Source organism: Erythrolamprus reginae, chromosome 2, assembly GCF_031021105.1.
Source record: "Erythrolamprus reginae isolate rEryReg1 chromosome 2, rEryReg1.hap1, whole genome shotgun sequence".
Classification (NCBI taxonomy): Eukaryota; Metazoa; Chordata; class Lepidosauria; order Squamata; family Dipsadidae; genus Erythrolamprus; species Erythrolamprus reginae.
Window position 1 is genome coordinate 149,212,025 of NC_091951.1, and position 18,194 is coordinate 149,230,218.

The following is an 18,194-nucleotide window of genomic DNA, read 5'->3' on the forward strand; positions in this document are numbered from 1 at the left end:
GGTGGGGAGGGGGAGTAGAATGTCTAAACTTCCAATCCATAGCCCAGATCAGTCACATGCTGGCCATGTCCACACCTGATTTGGCAAAAGGGTAGCATCAGAGTGCATTAATATAAGACTGTGTAAGAAATACTAATGATAAGATGGTCATTTAGAAAAATCCTTGCTTATCAAGCATCTAGAAGCCAAGAGGAACATACATACCAAGTTTCAAGTATGTAGTCTTTACAGTTCTGGAGATTTTGTGATGAGTGAGTAGTATTTGGCTTTCACCCACTGCCTTAGAAGATGCCTGTGGCAAATGTTCTGCATTTTTATTACAACATATAATTAGGCCTCTAATAATCTTGTGGTTATTGTTGTTTTTATCAGATTTTTTAAAAAAATATCCCAAATGACCAGTGGCGAAAAGAGATAATTATAAGTATGTGAAGGAAATAAATGTCCTATTTGATCTACCTCTTCGTGCATTTTCTTCCATCGAGTAAACTAGATAGTCCTCATTTTTGTCTCTTGCAGTAAGAGAGGTTTCAAATATTGTGACATCTGAGAGGCTGGGGTTTAACTGTTCTAGGAAAGAGCGACAAGTTTTGCCATTGAGTGTACTCCTTCATTAGGAATATTTCCCTCTGGAGAAAAGGGTATATTAAAGGCTCTAAGTGGAAACTGCTAGTCTAGGCATTAACCAGAATCATCATTGTCTTGCATGGGGGACTTCCATCAAGGAGTTGATAAGCAACCTGTATGCAGATTAAATAGAGCTGCAGGTTTTCTCAGCTTTGTGACTAAGTGAAATTTGCCTATTTTCCCCTAATAAGTCCCTACTGATTACACGGCCTGACTCCTGAACAATAATCCTGAAATAATATGGAAAATATAGACAATCTGAAAGCAAGATCCTTGTGCAGTGCTGGTTTGGGATTTGACTAGGTATCCAGAAAGACACTCAAATTTTATTTTACTTCTGAAAACTACAGTCTGTAAGCCAAACGCAACCAAGCAGTATTCCTTTTATAGCCCACAGAACCTTTCAAAATCAATTGGACTACAAATGACATATAAATTGGACTACAAAAATATATATATTTTTGGTGGGGATGAAACCCCCAAATATACCCGAATACTTCTGAGGTTCATACTGTAAATGTGCTATGCCACCCAAATCCTGTGCAATCCAACTGGGTGTGGATGCACCTCTGCTATACTGGAACCAAAATGAAAATGGCAGCATTGGATAGACCCAGGAAGTGCTCAATCTTCCCACACTTTTTTGCTTTCTTCCATCAAGAACGAAATCCAGCGATTCCCTTCTGAAACGGCAACATTGTGGAAATGATGCTATCCCTGATATCACCCAAGGGACAGGAGCTGCATGAGGCGAGCTTCCTAATACCCACTTCTTTCAAGCTCTCCAAGATGGTTTAGAGATTTCATTGGGTTCCAGACAGAATGGTTGGCAGCTGCTTCCAGATATTTTTCAATGCATATCCCTCTACTCCTGATGCTGAAACTGAGATTTTGGCTGGATCTGTTCAGCCATACAGTTGACTGGGGGTGTATGAATGGGCTATTGCCTAGACAGGGGGGAACGCAGTGGGGTAGCGAAAATGGAGCTCCACCCCAGAGCACCCAATTTGCACTGAAAGAAAATGCATAAGCCACGCCCACAGTGTGATAGTAAAAAATTTGGTAGCCCTTCACTGTTGGGGCAGGAAATATTTTTCTGGTATCTAACCTTCAAAGGAGTTATTAATTAGCCTGAGCTTAGTGGAATAGCAAGAGACTCATTTAATAGATATGTGGATATATTAGCAAGTAATAAATAGCATTTCTGCAAAAATGAGCAAGATCTGAATAAGTGATAACTTTTTTTGTAGGCGAAACCTTCATGAGAAACCGAATATCTCCTCCCGTGGGGAAATGCTTGATTTACATTGTTTTCTTTCACTAAAATAGTGACAAGACCTCATATTTGGCAATGTGATGTCACTGACAATGAAAGCAAGGGATTGCTAACTTCTGTCATTGATGTTTGATTAGAATTTTCCATTAAAAATAGCAACAAGGCTGTTTGCTTTTAACTATTACAGCAAATTTAGTATTAGGAAGTGCTTAAGAATAAATAGAGCCAGTTTTTGACATTGCTATTGTCTTAAGTGTAAATATTTTTAAGGCAAACATTTGCAGCTGACTTGGAGGCAGAATAAGTCACACTTTAGTCTAATTAAAATAATCAGGTTAGGTTCTCCTCTTGATATAAATGGATACTATAATTTCCAGTAGTGTTAAGAATATTCATCACTGCGGAAATAAGCAGTGGATTGCCTGCTACTTCCAAAATCCTGCCAGTTTATCTAATCAGGTATCCTACAAGGCACATTTTCTCTTATTTTTCTAATGATTAAAACAAATAAACAAACCAATAAACAAAACTCTTCCATTGGAAACCAGAAGAATTCAACATGCCATTGCCAACCCATGGCAAGTTGGCTATGGCAACTTATATGTGGCAAGTTGTCCCATTCCATTTAGACTGACTCACCAATGATCACATCCTATGACCTCTTAGGGGAACAGACAAGCTTTAAAATCAGTGGATCCAAAGCTAGTCCTTCTCAGTTTTGAGCCCACTGGTGGGAATACATCTAGCAGCAAAATTAATGCTGAGTGGAGTTTTTCACAAGTACAACTGGTGCTTTCAATGAGGACATTAGCCTCGTGCAACAGATTTTCTCTGCTAGTAGAAATTTCTCTTCCAGCTCATAATGCTGCGACTCAGCAGATTATGAGGGTTAGTGTTTCTGTTATTCTGGATTGGTTTTAGTTTCTTAAAGAAACAGTTGTAAGAAAGTCCCAATGGTGCTTTTTCAGGAGTCAACTGGACTTTCTTGTTTTTTTCTTTGAAGACATTTCACTTCTCATCTAAGAAACTTCTTCAACTCTAGCTTCTTGGATGAGAAGCGAAAAGTCTTCAAAGAAAAAACAAGAAAGTCCAGTTGCCTCCTGAAAAAGCATCTTTGGGACAACTATGACCTGGATGACTGGGAATCTCTAGAGACTTTTAGTTGTAAGAAATGAACTTATTTCTCTTTTAATTGATGTGACATAAGTTCTGATTATCATAAACCACAGCCCAAAATATCACCTGTAACTCTTCAATGAATAATGATTAGTGATGGAGAAACCCAACGGTGTTCGAGTTCGGCAAGTTCGGACGAACTTCGCACAAAATTCAGCCGAACCTGAACCCAAACCCGAACGGTTCGTGGCGCCAAAGCTCCGCCCCCGGAATCTCTTCGTGGGAGGGATTCCCCAGCTCCTTCAAAGGGAGGTCTTTTCATGTAAAAAAAATATATTTTTACAAAAAAGGACACCGCAGCACCGCCTCAAGCAAAGGGAGGTCCTTTCATGTGAAAATAAAAACTTTTATTTTTACATGAAAAGACCTCTCTTTGAAGGAGCTGGGGAATCCCTCCCACGAAGAGATTCTGGGGGCGGAGCTTTGACATCACGTATACTGGCAGGTTGCTAAGGACGCCAAAGTGATCACTTCCTGGATTACATGGAATCTAGGAAGTGATCACTTTGGCGTCCTTAGCAACCTGCCGGTATATGTGACATCAAAGCTCCGCCCCTGGAATCTCTTCGTGGGATTCCCCAGCTCCTTTTGTGCCTCCCTCCCAGCCTCCCGATTGGCTGACAGCTCCCCAGTGTTCACCTTCCTCCACTGCCACCGGCGCCTGGCTCCTCCTCCTCTTCTCAGCAGATGACAGCCGGGCTGTGGCTTTCGCGGTGTTCTGCATGAATGCTGAACTAAAGCATCTATTTAAAAAAGAAATTCGAGTTCAGGTCCGGCATGCCGAGCACCACAAAATTCGGTATGGACCCGAATTGTGCGGGTTCGATTCGCCCAACGCTAATAATGATGGAAGAATTATTATCCAGTCAGCACGTTAGATAATTTTATGTATTGATAACTAAGAAACAACATATAGAGTAATTGTTTCACAGAAGGTTAAATATTTTGAATCTAATAGTTTTAGATTATGTAAGCTCTCTGTGTTTAAATACCAAGCTGTTCCAGTAATGTTGGAATATGATAACCTTCTATTTCTTCCCTCTCTTTCTCTTTGGCTGAATTTCGTATTTATTTTGAGGTTTTCCATTGCTGTAACTATGCAGAAACCCATTAGAAAACATGTCACTGGTAAATGATCAGGAAAGGAATGAACTAATGTTTTAAAGATGCAAATATCTAGCCATCAGTATGGCCTCTCAACCCGTCTAACGTTCCCCAAACCCCAAATTGGCTTTAGATCAGTTTTTCACAGATCAAAGCTTATTTGTATTCAGTAAACATGTGGCGAGGGACATGTGACTCTGGGCTTCAGAAGCCAAATGCTTACATAAAGGAATTGGTGCTAGAGGGCAAAGAGCAGAAAGAAAAATGAAAATATTTCTGAATGATTAATTTATATCCTTGGGTGTATCTTATTTACCTTAAAGTCTTTACAATATCTGGGGAGTCTATAATGCAGTACTGTATAATGGCTATGTTATTAATATGCCAATAGAGAGAACTCACTTGGCAGTTGTTCTCACTGAGTAATTTCACTTTATTTCATTCAACCAAATTCACACAAAGAGCTACTTCGATGTAGGCTAGAAACTGGGAGACTGTGAGTTCACCTCTTGCCTTAAGCACAAAACCAGCTGGGTGACCTTGGCCAGTCACTTTCTTTCAGCCTTAGGAAGAAGGCAATGGCAAACCACTTCTGAAAAACCTTACCAAGAAAACTGCAGGGACTTGTCTAGGCAGGTGCCAAAAATCAACAATGACTGGAAGGCACAGAAGAAGAAGAAGAAGAAGAAGAAGAAGAAGAAGAAGAAGAAGAAGAAGAAGAAGAAGAAGAAGAAGAAAATCACATTATGGTTAAGATAATCAGGAGGAAATGGAGATCTTGCAGTAACCCTCCCCCACCATGCCCACCATGCCCACCAAGCCACGCCCACCAGCCATGCCTACAGAACTGGTAATAAAAAGTCTTGAATCCCACCACTGGATATGATAGAACTCACACTATACACATCTATTGAAGCTAAAGAAGTGGCTTGTGGAACCACAGAATGAAAAGTCAGATTTATGAAACAAGGGATATTTCAATTTCTGGCCATAGCCACAGGAATAATGAAGTCAGAAACAGAGTGAAACTGGTGGCCATTACCTGAGTTCCATGGAATAGATTGCCTAAAGCAGGAGTCTCCAACCTTGGGAACTTTAAGCCTGGTGGACTTCAACTCTCAGAATTCTCCAGCCAGCTTTGCTGGCTGGAGAATTCTGGGAATTGAAGTCCACCAGGCTTAAAATTCCCAAGATTGGAGACCCCTGGCCTAAAGGATTATTGAGCAGAATATTCTCTAAGATTGGTAATTACTTCAAAGCATAGCAGTGGCTTCTGCTCTTTGAGGTGAATACCTCTGAAAGGTTTTGATCAATCAAAGCAAGGCTGCTGAAATAAAGATAACAAAATTACGGAAAGGACAAGCAGCTGCCTGCATAAGATCAAGAGCAAGGGCTCAGACAAAAACAGAAACAGCAGTCCTGTTGCTAGATTGTCCATTTTTTCTTTACAATTTGGAGACAGCAGGAGGAGGAGGATGGCCAGTATTGTGCCTATTCACAAGAAGGGCAGTAGAGAAGAAGCTGGTAACTATAGGGCAGTTAGTTTGAAATCAGTTATAGTTAAAATGATGGAGACTATACTCAAAAAAAGGATAAGTCAGCATCTAAAAACCAATAACTTATTGGACTCAAACCAGCATGGCTTTACTGAGGGAAAATCATGGTGAACCTATGGCATGGGTGCCACAGGTGGCCAGCAGAGCCATATCTGGTGGCACACAAGCCATTGCCCTAGCTCAGCTCCAACATGCATGTATGCACCAGCCACTGGTTTTTGACTCTCACAGAGGTTCTGGGAGGGTGTTTTTGGCTTCCAGAGAGCCTCCAAGGGGATGAGGGAAGGCGTTTTTACCCTCCCCTGGCTCTAGGGAAGCCTACTGGGCCCACCTGAAGTTGGGAAACAGGACATTTCCGGTCCTTCAGAGGGCCTCTGGGGGGTGGGGGAAACTGTTTTTGCCTTCCCCAGATTTTGAATTATGAGTGTGGGCACTCACACATGTGCGATAGTGTGCGTGCATACTCTTTCGGCACCTGAGGGAAAAAAGGTTCACCATCACTGCTCTATTGGGTGTGATTTGTTTAATATTGCTATCTTGGGGAATGCTTAAATTTCAGATAGGGCTTACTAACCCTTGTCAAATTATATCATCCCTGAAGCTTCCATTACTTACTTTCCTGATCAGAAATTGGAACTGTTACTAGTAATAAAAATAGTGGTTGTTTTACAATTCCGTCATTGTGGAGTTTTACAGTATTTATTTAAAGAACAGGCACAATCCAGCAACGTTCCATTAATACAAACTAAGTGGCATGTGTATTTTCTGAGAAATTTATTGGTTATTATGCTAGACGGTATCCACCGCACACATTTAAATAAACTACTAAGCATCACAATTGCTGAATAGTTGGAGCCGTGTGTTGTTCTCAGGCCATTAGTCATTTACGAGGAAAATTATTTTCTTTTAATTATAAAAGCCAACAATTGCATAAGGTTCGACCAGGACAGCATAGATTTGGATAATATTTTGACCTCATAGAAAAATTCTCCTGCTCTCTCTTAATTGATCTAACTGTGGAAACATAGACCCTTTTTTATTAACAAACAAACAATAAATGAAAGACAGCTCTTTCCTCACTTGAAATAAGGCTTTCTCTTCATTAGCAAAACTTTTATAAATATTTTTCATCCAAATGTTTTGCAATTACTTCAAAATAAGGTTATTGTATTGATCCTCATTATCCTATTTATCTTGATAGCCACTCCGAGTCTTCAGAGAGGGGCGGTATACAAATCTAATAAATTGTTATTATTATTGTTGTTGTTGTTGCTGTTATTATTATTGTTGTTGTTATTATTATCATTTATGTCATTGTGTCAAAATAAGTGTTCCCTTAGGCAGAAAGCCAACTGGGTGCCTTTGAGCTAGAGATCCCTGCCCCCCTTTGGCCTCAGAAGAAGCTGTTGGCAAATTATTTCCAAAAAAGTTGTCAAAAGAGATTTATCCATGTAGGCATCAGGAATGATATCGACTTGAAAGACCATCAGCAAAACACATATACAGGGAGAGAATGAGGATGCTCCAAAGGGCTTAATTTTATACACAATGGCTTTAGTATAATATGCATGCAGCCTTTGGCTCTTATTTGTGGTTAAAGATTCTTGTTTTAAGGGGTTCATGGTTTAAAATTTGCTCCAAACTCCAGATTTACTAGGTTCCATTCTAAATTATTTTATCAGATTGGCAAATGAATGAACCACCAAGAACACTCTCACCAATACTGACAGGGCAAACAATCAGTATACAAAAATAAGAGTAAACCCTTCTCCCTTCTTCCACTGACTGTTACCTAGTTTGATAATTAAATGTCTGCTAGAAAACAACCAAGTTCAGAGACCACCAAGAATCTCACATTTCTTTATTTATTTATTAGATTTGTATGCTGTCCCTCTCCGTAGACTCGGGGCAAATATATTTCACAACAGAGGTGGGTTTCAGCAGGTTCTGACCAGTCTGGAGATCTGGTAGTGGAAATTTTGAGTAGTTCAGAGAACCAGTAGCAGAAATTTTGAGTAGTTTGTAAAACTGGTAAAACCACCTCTGACTGGCCCCACCCACATCTATCCATTGCCTCCCAAGTCTCAGCTGATTGGGAGGAAATGGGGATTTTGCAATAACCTTCCCCTGGAGTGTGATGGGAATGGAGATTTTACAGTATCCTTCCCCTGCCACGCCCACAAAACCACGCCCACAGAACCAGTAGGGGGAAAAAATTGAATCCCACTACTATTTCATAACTAATATTTGAAAGATTACAAGGATAATATACTGCTCAAAAAATAAAGGGAACACTCAAATAACACATCCTAGCTCTGAATGAATGAAATATTCTCATTGAATACTTTGTTCTGTACAAAGTTGAATGTGCACAACAGCACGTGAAATTGATTGTCGATCAGTGTTGCTTCCTAAGTGGACAGTTTGATTTCACAGAAGTTTGATTGACTTGGACTTATATTGTGTTGTTTAAGTGTTGCCTTTATTTTTTTTTGAGCAATGTAAATATATACTAAACTGTGTAATATTGAGATCATTCTTCCATCATACTGAAGATATTTCATATTTCAAGGACATACAAACTGAAAATATATTCTCAGCCCTACTTAAAATATTTCCTTTGAATACAACCATTTCTCAATTACTGCTGTTAAGGAAGGACACAACAGTCCATAAATTTATTGTATCTTTCATTAGCAATACCTCCTTGTCCAAGAGCACAGTTCTTATCTTGAACTCTGGATTTCCCAATAGATACACCCAAATAACAATAACTTGGATCCTGAAACAAATTTACAAAATTCATGAGCAGAATAATATTTTTGTTTTCCCCACTCACAATTCTTAAGAAGCAAATTGGATTTAGAAGTGTTTTCCAATTTTGACCATAGTAATATTTTTTATTCAGGAAGGCCTTTGACTTTTAACAAGACACTAATCTTTGCCAATAGAACTAAGGAGGAGATATGGGACATACTTTCTATGAACTACATTCAACAAAGAACTCTGATAGCATTGGTTTCATTAATTTATTTATTCTACAGCCTTGAATGCCTTTTTGGTAGAAAAGCAATAGATAAGAAATGCGAGAGTACTGTAAATAAGTAATGAACAAATGAAAAGAGAGAGATAGAGAGATAGATATATAGATGGATGGATGGATGGATGGATGGATGGACGGACGGACGGACGGACGGACGGACAGACAGACAGACAGATAGATAGATAGATAAATATCATTAGCTCACATCATTCATTTATTTATTGTATTTCTTTATTTATTATTGTATTTCTTTATTCTGTAAGACACAATGAAAAATATTCACTTTCAAAGAATATAAAAATATTTCAAGTAATTTTTTAAAAAACAATCTTGTTAACAGCTTGCCAGGAATGAGAGAGAATCTATATTTAATCACTGTCCACTGTCATCTCCTTTTGCCTCTTTTTGATGTTAAAAACCTTCAAAAAACAGATTGCAGGAGTTCACATTGGCTACCAAAAAGCTTTCTCTAAAACTGTGCCAGAATTCTGTCACTTGGGTCAAGAATTCTTCACTGTCAGAGAAGCAACTGTCAAACTTTCTACCAGCCCTGAGATATCTAACTAACCACAGTCAATTCACGATGGGACAATTTAACAATTCTATTTAATTATTTAAAATAAATGTAAAAAATATTTAAATTTTTGTCATTCACAATTCATTCTGTCCCTCCTTGTGCACCCTTTCTTTAATTATCCTTTCCTGCCATTTCTTTGATATTAGTATAACTATTGTCCCACAGAGAGTTGTCCCATGGTAAGTTGACTGTGGCGAGTTCTCCCGTATCAAGTTGACCACAGCAAATTGAATGGCAAATCGGCTGTGTTGAGTTCACTGTGGCAAATTGGCCGTGGCGAGTTGGCCATGGTGAATTGTCATAATAGACCCTTCCATTATGTCTTTTTAGGTTCACTGAGAGCATATGCACCAAAGACAAATTCCTTGTATGTCCAATCACACTTGGCCAATAGATAATTCTATCCTGTTCTATTCCTTTAGCCATAGAATTTCACTCTTAAACTATAGGATTATAATCTCAGAAATAAAACCTATGTCCTCAAAAGGCCAAGAAAAAAGACTTTTTTTTCCCCAAAAGACATTTTGTACACATTTATCAGCCGTCTGTCTCAAAAGAAAACAGAAGATGGTTAAAAGGAATTCATAAGATAAGCAGTTCCATAGAATTCATACTTTGACAGCTGCCTTTAATCAATTTTATTTGTCCATGTTGTGCAATAGCAAGTGTCAGATCTCCAAAGCTTTCCCGTAACATACAATAATGTTTGTTTTTGTTATCGCCAAGCTTTGAATTCACGCAATTCTTTTCTCCCATCTTGATGTGATTTGTTTTTCCCCATGGGGAAATCCATGTGTAAGCCAAGATGAAAGATAGTTGCAATTTGATCCTCACTCCCAACTATCGTTCAAAAGGGTAAGGATTAATTAATCAATTGCATGTATTCCTTTACCCCTCATCTCTAATGATTCTTGGACATTTGTAGCAAACATAGCTGAAATCCATGGGAAGCAAAACAGGGAGCTGGTTAATAAAGCACACCTGCAGAATGTAATTTGAAGAGGCTTTGCCAGGTCTTAACTCTGACAACCCGGCTTTGAGTACACTTGCTTGTGTAGTCAAAATACCACACTCCATATTTAGGAGGGAATGTCAGAAAGCACTCCCTTTTGTTTGCAGAAATATGAATGCATTAGAAGGGAAACCTCTTAAAAGTGAAAACCTCAAAAAGATTTTAAGGATGGAAAGTGGAATGTAGCCCTAGTATTTATGATATAAGTACAAACATGTTTATGAATACATGAAATGGATACATATAAAAGGGAACATTAGGACAGGGATGGTAGGCACAATGATGCACTTATGCACGGCCCTTACAGACCTCTTAGGAATGGGGTGAGATGAACAGTAGACAGTCTAAGGTTAAAGTTTTTGGGGTTTGGGGAAGAAACCACTGAGTCAGGTTACACATTCCAGGCATTGACCACTCTGTTGCTGAAGTCGTATTTTCTTTGATCAAGTTTGGATTGGTTTACATTAAGTTTGTATCTATTGTATGCTCATGTATTTTTTGAGGTTGAAGCTGAAATAGTCATTGAGAGGTAGGACATTATAGCAGATAATTTTATGAATTACATTTAGATCAGATCGAAGGTGACATAGTTCTAAGTTGTCTAACTTAGATTTCAAGTTAGGTGGAATAAGATATTATGTTATAAGCAAAGGAGTGGAGAACTCTTCTTGTGAAATATCTCTGCACTCACTCAATTGTATTGATGTCTGATATGCAGTGCAGGTTCCAGACAGATAAGCTGTATTCAAGAATTGGTCTAGCAAATGTTTTGTATGCTCTGGTTAGCAATACAATGTTAACAGAAAAAGCTATGCAAGATTACATTAACAACTCTTAATGCCTTTTTGGCAATGTTGTTGCAGTGGACATGATAGGAGGAAAGCCACTGTAGAGATGAGTGGTGGAGGTGAGACAGGAAAAACATAATGGAGGATTAGAATCTAAAATGCTCAATACAGAACAGCAAAATGTTGTTGCAGCTCCTACTTTTATGTATTTAATGTATCTCTCGCATTTCTCAGAATCAGTTTCTTTCCTATTTAAAGAGCAGATATCAATAACTCAACATAACTAATTTAAAATTTAATTTAATTTAATTTAATAATTTAATTTAATTTAATTTAATTTAATTTAATTTAATTTAATTTAATTTAATTTAATTTAATTTAATTTAATTTAATTTAATTTAATTTAATTTAATTTAATTTAATTTAATTTAATTTAATTTAATTTAATTTAATTTAATTTAATTTAATTTAATTTAATTTAATTCAATTCAATTCAATTCAATTCAATTCAATTCAATTCAATTCAATTCAATTCAATTCAATTCAATTCAATTCAATTCAATTCAATTCAATTCAATTCAATTTAATTTAATGCTGCCCAATTCCATGGGACTCAGGGTGGCATACAACAATTACATATTTTTGGGAGTGGGGGCCAACATTTTATAAAACAATGCTAAATCAAATTAGAGGTCATTTGACTCAGTTCTCAGCTTCTTTTTTGGACTAGAAGACCTCCAAGGTCCCTTCCAACTCTGTTATTATTATTAATAGCCATAATTTACAGAAGAAAAAGCACCGTGAGTGGGTGTGGAGTGCTGTCTCAGCAGCTGCAGGCTGTGTTGAAACTTCCTGGTGAGTCAGTGGGGTAACACCTGGGGTCATTGATGTAACTGATGTATGCTGATTAGTTGATGTTTGTGGATTGGGGGTGATCTCTTGAGTAGTTGGAGCTTGCAGACTACTTAGCTTTTTTGTAATATGTGTCTGGGGTGTAACAATTTTGGTTTGGCTGTGAGTTTGTGGTCATGTGTTTATGGTGTTTGTCAGTTTGCTTTGTGTGCAAGTCAGAGGGGGATGCAACAGTTGAGGCCACTGCTGTAGTTTGGCTTCTGCATGGTGGTTGTATTTGGTCTGTAGGGTGGGTGTGGGTTTGGGTCTGGTGGAGGTGATTGGTGGTAGTGTCCTGTGTTGTTCTGGGTCTGGTAATTGGCAACCTTCAGTCTTGAATGACTATGGTATCATGCTCTGGAAAGAGTTCCTAGAACAGCATCTAGTGTGGCTAAAAAGGCCAATCTGGGAGTGGCAATCCCTTCCATTCTGAGGGCAGATCCATTTTGTCCCCTGCCTGGCCTCCGTATTTCGCTGGTTCCAGGACTGCCTCTTTGCCTCAGCCTGCTGAACAAAAATCCATGTCTCCATTTCTCCTTGAAATGGCGAAGGCCATGCTGCATCTTTAGCCTCGCTATCAGGAAGTTTCTCCTTAATTCCAAGTTGCTTCTTCTCCTTGACCAGATTACCTCCGGAACCGCCTGCTACTGCACGAATCCCAGCGACCGATAAGGTCCCACAGAGTTGTCCTTCTCCGGGTCCCGTCGACTAAACAATGTCGTTTGGCGGGCCCCAGGGGAAGAGCCTTCTCTGTGGCGGCCCCGGCTCTCTGGAACCAACTCCCCCCGGAGATTAGAATTGCCCCCACCCTCCCTGTCTTTCGTAAACTACTCAAGACTCATTTATATTGCAGGCATGGGGGAGTTGAAATAGCTCTTCCCCCTAGGCCATTACAAGTTATGCATGGTATGTTTGTGTGTATGTTTGGTTTTATAATAGGGGTTTTTAGTTGTTTTTTATTATTGGATTGTACATGTTGTGTTTATTATTGTTGTTAGCCGCCCCGAGTCTGCGGAGAGGGGCGGCATACAAATCCAATAAATTATTATTATTATTATTATTATTATTATTATTATTATTATTATTATTATTATTATTGAGAGAAGCAACCTTCCTTCTATCAAAATCAACTGGAGGGACAGGCATTTGGACTGGATCAGAAAGAAAATGAAAGAACATTTAAAAGGCAAAATAAAGCACTTAATCCTCCCCTTTCCTGCCCCCTTCCCACCCTCTGTCTCTCATCTTTCCCATCCTCTTACTTTCCATGCATTCTTCACACTTCAGAACTTATTTTAGGCAGGCTGATGAATCCCAGAGGTCTAAGAGGGAAGGCAGCCGGAGATACAGTTACTCCATTTGAGGGCTTCACACGGCTTCCTTGACAACCTCTTGTGTGTGAGACTGGCCAAGTGGGAAGAACGTAATTAAGTGGAACCAAAAGAGACGGGTATACTGTCATGGTATGTGGGTGGAGGAAACAGTCAGGATCAAAAAGCAGTCAGGTGATTTCGTTTCCTCCCACCCACCTGTCTTTGAAGTGAAATTGGCCTACTAGGAATTTGCTTGAAGAGCAAACCGTGCAAGCATCAGGAAACAACTCTCAAAGGAAGCCATGGTGAATGTGCCCTAGGCTATCATTCTATGCCACATGGTTCAGGGCTTTTGAACCTTTCTGAGGACAAGATGCATTTGTGGGAGAGAGCTTGACCGAAATTCTAATTCATTCCCATGCTAATCTGTTCCCATGTTTTCAGCAATGAAGTAGCCTACATAATTGTAGTCGTTATCCTATCTCTCCAGAATTGTTGGGAAAGATAGAGTTGAATCTCCATCCCCGGTTTGAGTTTCTTAGAAAACAAGTAGAATATGAATGCAATTAGTACATAAACCTCCAACATTTGTGCTAAGTTTTACTGACAAAGAAATAAAGGGAGACTAGCATAGATCTAAATAGTTTGAAATAGATCTATACTAGTCTCCCTTTGTTTCTTTGGCAGTAAAACATATATTTAACACAAAAATAGTTTATCATGAAAGCAATTGGATTGGGGCTGAAAGGCAAAAATGGAAGCCGTATACTCTGTCTCATAATTGGATAGACCAGGTTGCCCTGTTAGATTGGTCACACCCCAAATAGTTAAATAAGAAAGTGAACTAGATTAGTGTTTAGTGTTTCAACCAGCTCAATGGTACTACAGCTCCTATACACACATCACTAGGGAAAAATGGAAACAAGCAGAACAAAAGTTTTTTGGGGGGGGGTTTCTCTCACAAAGCACAGTTTTGCATGTACCAAATGTTCTCATCATTAAATTGTGATATATTGGCCCACTGCCCTTGTCCTCAGACTAGATGACTTAATCATTTATATTGTTTATACCATTTTTATTGCCTACACTGTTTTTATTGTAAGTTACCATGAGGCTAATATGAAAATTCAACAACACATCAAATAAAATAAGTGAACAAACAAATGCTTGGTAGAGTTTTATGCATTGACTTAAAAATGAGCTAAAGGGATAATCATCTCTACAGAAACTTAAAGTATCATCCTGGGGAATATATTGACTGAAATAAAGGCACTAGACTTGGTTTAAACTAGCTGCAAGAGTCAGGCACATTTTTCTTGATGACACTCAGTGAAAGGAAATAATAAATATGGGAGATATGCATACATCCTTACAGCTCGTCCACATGAAATTAGATTTACTTTTACTGTTCATTTCCACAATAAAATGACTTGAAGTTCAAGCTTCTTCCAGTTTTAAATTGCTCCTATATGAAATGTTGCCTCGTTGGCTCCCCAAAATTCCTAAAAATAATTGACTTTTCTGCTGGAACAATTCCAATTCATCTGAAAGCTAACATTGTAGTAGAAGCTGCCCTAATGATGTGAGGAAAAATGGTGTCCAGATCTCCCTCTTGAAATCCTTACTTTTAAGGGTTTCACTTCACTTCCGTTACTCTCTCCTCCCCACCCATCCCAAAACACATTGTGACATATTGTTTTCCAAACTAACTCGGCGCTCTTCTCTTTTTGATATTGTGCAGATTTTTTGTCAACTTCCCATCTGCCAAGCAGTACTTCAGCCAATTCAAGCACATGGAAGATCCACTAGAGATGGAAAGGAGCCTGCAGCTGCGCAAGCATGCCAGGAGGGTCATGGGGGCTATTAATAGTGTGGTGGAGAACATATATGATTCGGAAAAGGTCTCCTCTGTACTAGCTCTGGTGGGGAAGGCACATGCTGTCAAGCACAAAGTCGACCCTGTCTACTTTAAGGTAAGGGCAAATCATGTCCTTGAACATTGATAAGAAAACCCCAAATGAAATAAAGTAGACATAAAATAGTAATAGTAATATTGACTGGCTAGTAGGTCCTTGCAATTTCCAATTTTGTGCTTTATTATCTCAACATATTTAAGTGATGCAGATTCTCCATCTAATTCACGGGTGTCAAATTTGTGGCGTCACTTTGCTGTCACGTGATGTTTTGCGATGTTTTCCCTAATCATAGAGCTAGGGTGGGTAACATCCTTTTGTTGTGTAATCATCAATATTCAGTTTACTTGTAAGATCCGTGAACAATTAAATGTTTATATTAAAGTCTTCTGTTTACAATCATTCCCATTTGTGTTAACATGAGGATTTAGTTGAGAGCACTTATAAGGGAAGGGCAACGACAAACAAATACAGTACATATTCTACCCAGTACTCAACATCTTCATCAATGACTTGGACGAGGGGATAGATGGGGAACTCATCAAATTTGCAGATGACACCAAGATAGGCTTAAGATACAGAAGGATCGTGACAGACTTGAACATTGGGCTATATGTAACAAAATGAAATTCAATGGTGACAAAAATAAGGTTCTACACTTAGGCAAGAAAAACAAAATGCACAGGTACAGTAGAATAGAATAGAATAGAATAGAATTTTTATTGGCCAAGTGTGATTGGACACACAAGGAATTTGTCTTGGTGCATATGCTCTCAACGTACATAAAATAAAATATACATTTGTCAAGAATCATATGGTACAACACTTAATGATTGTCATAGGGGTCAAATAAGCAATGAAGAAGCAATATTAATAAAAGTCCTAGGATATAAGCAACAAGTTACAGTCATACAGTCAACATGGGAGGAAATGGGTGAAAGGAATTATGAGAAAAACTAGTAGAATAGAAGTGCAGATTTAGTAGAAAGTCTGACAGTGTTGAGGGAATTATTTGTTTAGTAGAGTGATGGCGTTCGGAAAAAAACTGCTCTTGTGTCTAGTTGTCTTGATGTGCAGTGCTCTGTAGCGACGTTTTGAGGGTAGGAGTTGAAACAATTTGTGTCCAGGATGTGAGGGGTCAGTAAATATTTTCCCCGCCCTCTTTTTGACTCATGCAGTATATGTACATTGCTCAACAGTAGTAACTGTGAGAAGAGATCTTTGAGTTCTAGTGGACAACCATTTAAATATAAGCCAGCAATGTGCAGCAGCTGCCAAAAAACGCAATATAGTTCTAGCCTGCATCAACAGCGGGGTAGAATCAAGATCACGTGAAGTGTTAATACCATTTTATAATGCCTTGATAAGGCCACACTAGGAATACTGCATTCCGTTTTGGTCGCCACAATGGATGCTTCAAACATCCTTTTGGATGTTGAGACTCTAGAAAGAGTGCAGAGAAGAGCAACAAAGATGATTAGGGAACTGGAGGCTAAAACATATGAAGAACAGTTGCAGGAACTGGATACGTCTAGTTTAATGAAAAGAAGGATCAGGGGAGACAGGATAACAGTGTTCCAATATCTCAGGGGTTGCCACCGGGAGTCTAGCTATTCTCCAAAGCACCTGGGGGGAGGACAAGAAGCAATGGATGGAAACTAATGAAGGAGAGAAGCAACTTAGAACCAAGGAGAAAATTCATTGCTGTTTTCTAAAAACATTTTTTTAAAAAAATAAATAAATAGTGACTTAAGAGCTATTTGAAAGGTTACTCAGATTGTCATTTTTAGATTGAGAAGACTAGAGTGTTTTTCTGTCCTTCAGAGATCTTTTACTTTAATGGAAAATACTGAAGTTATATATGTTGCTCTCTAGAGATTATTATTTTGTGTCTTTTTCCAGGATTAATTTCCTCTGTTAGTTCTAGGGAACTATATTCTTTCTGCGAAAGAATCTCAAGCCAATGAGTCCTTATTTGCTTGTGCTCTTTGATCTAAGCCAGGGATGTCAAACCTGAGACTGTGGGCCAGAGGCATCATGTACAGGCCATACCCACCCCAGCTCCATGACATCATGTGACTGTATCATGTGACTGCAACGTGACGCAATGAGTTTGACTTCCATGATCTATTGACTTTGTCATAAATAGAGCACTTGAAGTGACTTCACCTTACTGCAGTTCTGTTTCTATTGATTTTGAACTCTAGGTCTCTCATTAGTTCTAGTTGTATTGTTCCAGTTTTAGTATATGTGCTGCCGAAGCGAGCACTCATTGGTCCTAGTTGATGACCAATTCTAATTGATGACCGGTGGATGATACCATGATTATAGACAAAACATTTGTCTAGTATAGACAAAAAGTGTATGTCAACCACTAGTTCTCATAAATACATATAAATTTAGTTCAAAGTGTGCACAAAACAGAGTGCAAATTTAGAACAAAGAGTACCAAATGAATTACTCCCAAATTTGGATATATCATAATTTTGATAGTTGATAGATTATACAGTGGTACCTCGAGATACGAGTTTAATTCGTTCCGGACCTGGGCTCTTAAGTCGAGCAGCTCTTATCTCGAACGACTTTTCCCCATAGGAATTAATGTAAATAATTTTAATTGGTTCCAGCCCTCAAAAAACTCACAAAGTTAGTCTAAATTATGCAGAAAGACATGTTTTTAATGAAGAAATGTACATGTACATATAAATGAATAATGAAGTTTCTTTCACTTAACTTGTAAACTTTCTTAAACTTTTAAATTTACATATGTTCAACTTCTCTGCCACCCAATCCTGTAGGACAGAGGTCCCCAACCCTTTTTGCACCAGGGACCGGCTTTAAGCGATCAAGAGAGGAATGGGTGAATGAATGGACGGAGGGTGGGAAGGAAGGAAGGAAAGGGGGAAGGGACAGGAACA

The 18,194-nt window shown here is 38.6% G+C and overlaps 1 protein-coding gene across 1 annotated transcript in view; it reads left to right on the forward strand.

The window, feature by feature from the left end:
* The window catches only part of CYGB (cytoglobin), an 83,501-nt gene that overhangs the window by 21,094 nt on the left and 44,213 nt on the right, over window positions 1-18,194 (forward strand). The window contains exon 2 of the mRNA XM_070739847.1: window positions 15,105-15,336. Within this exon, the coding sequence (XP_070595948.1) occupies window positions 15,105-15,336 (232 nt within the window). The remainder of the gene's footprint in view (window positions 1-15,104; window positions 15,337-18,194) is intronic.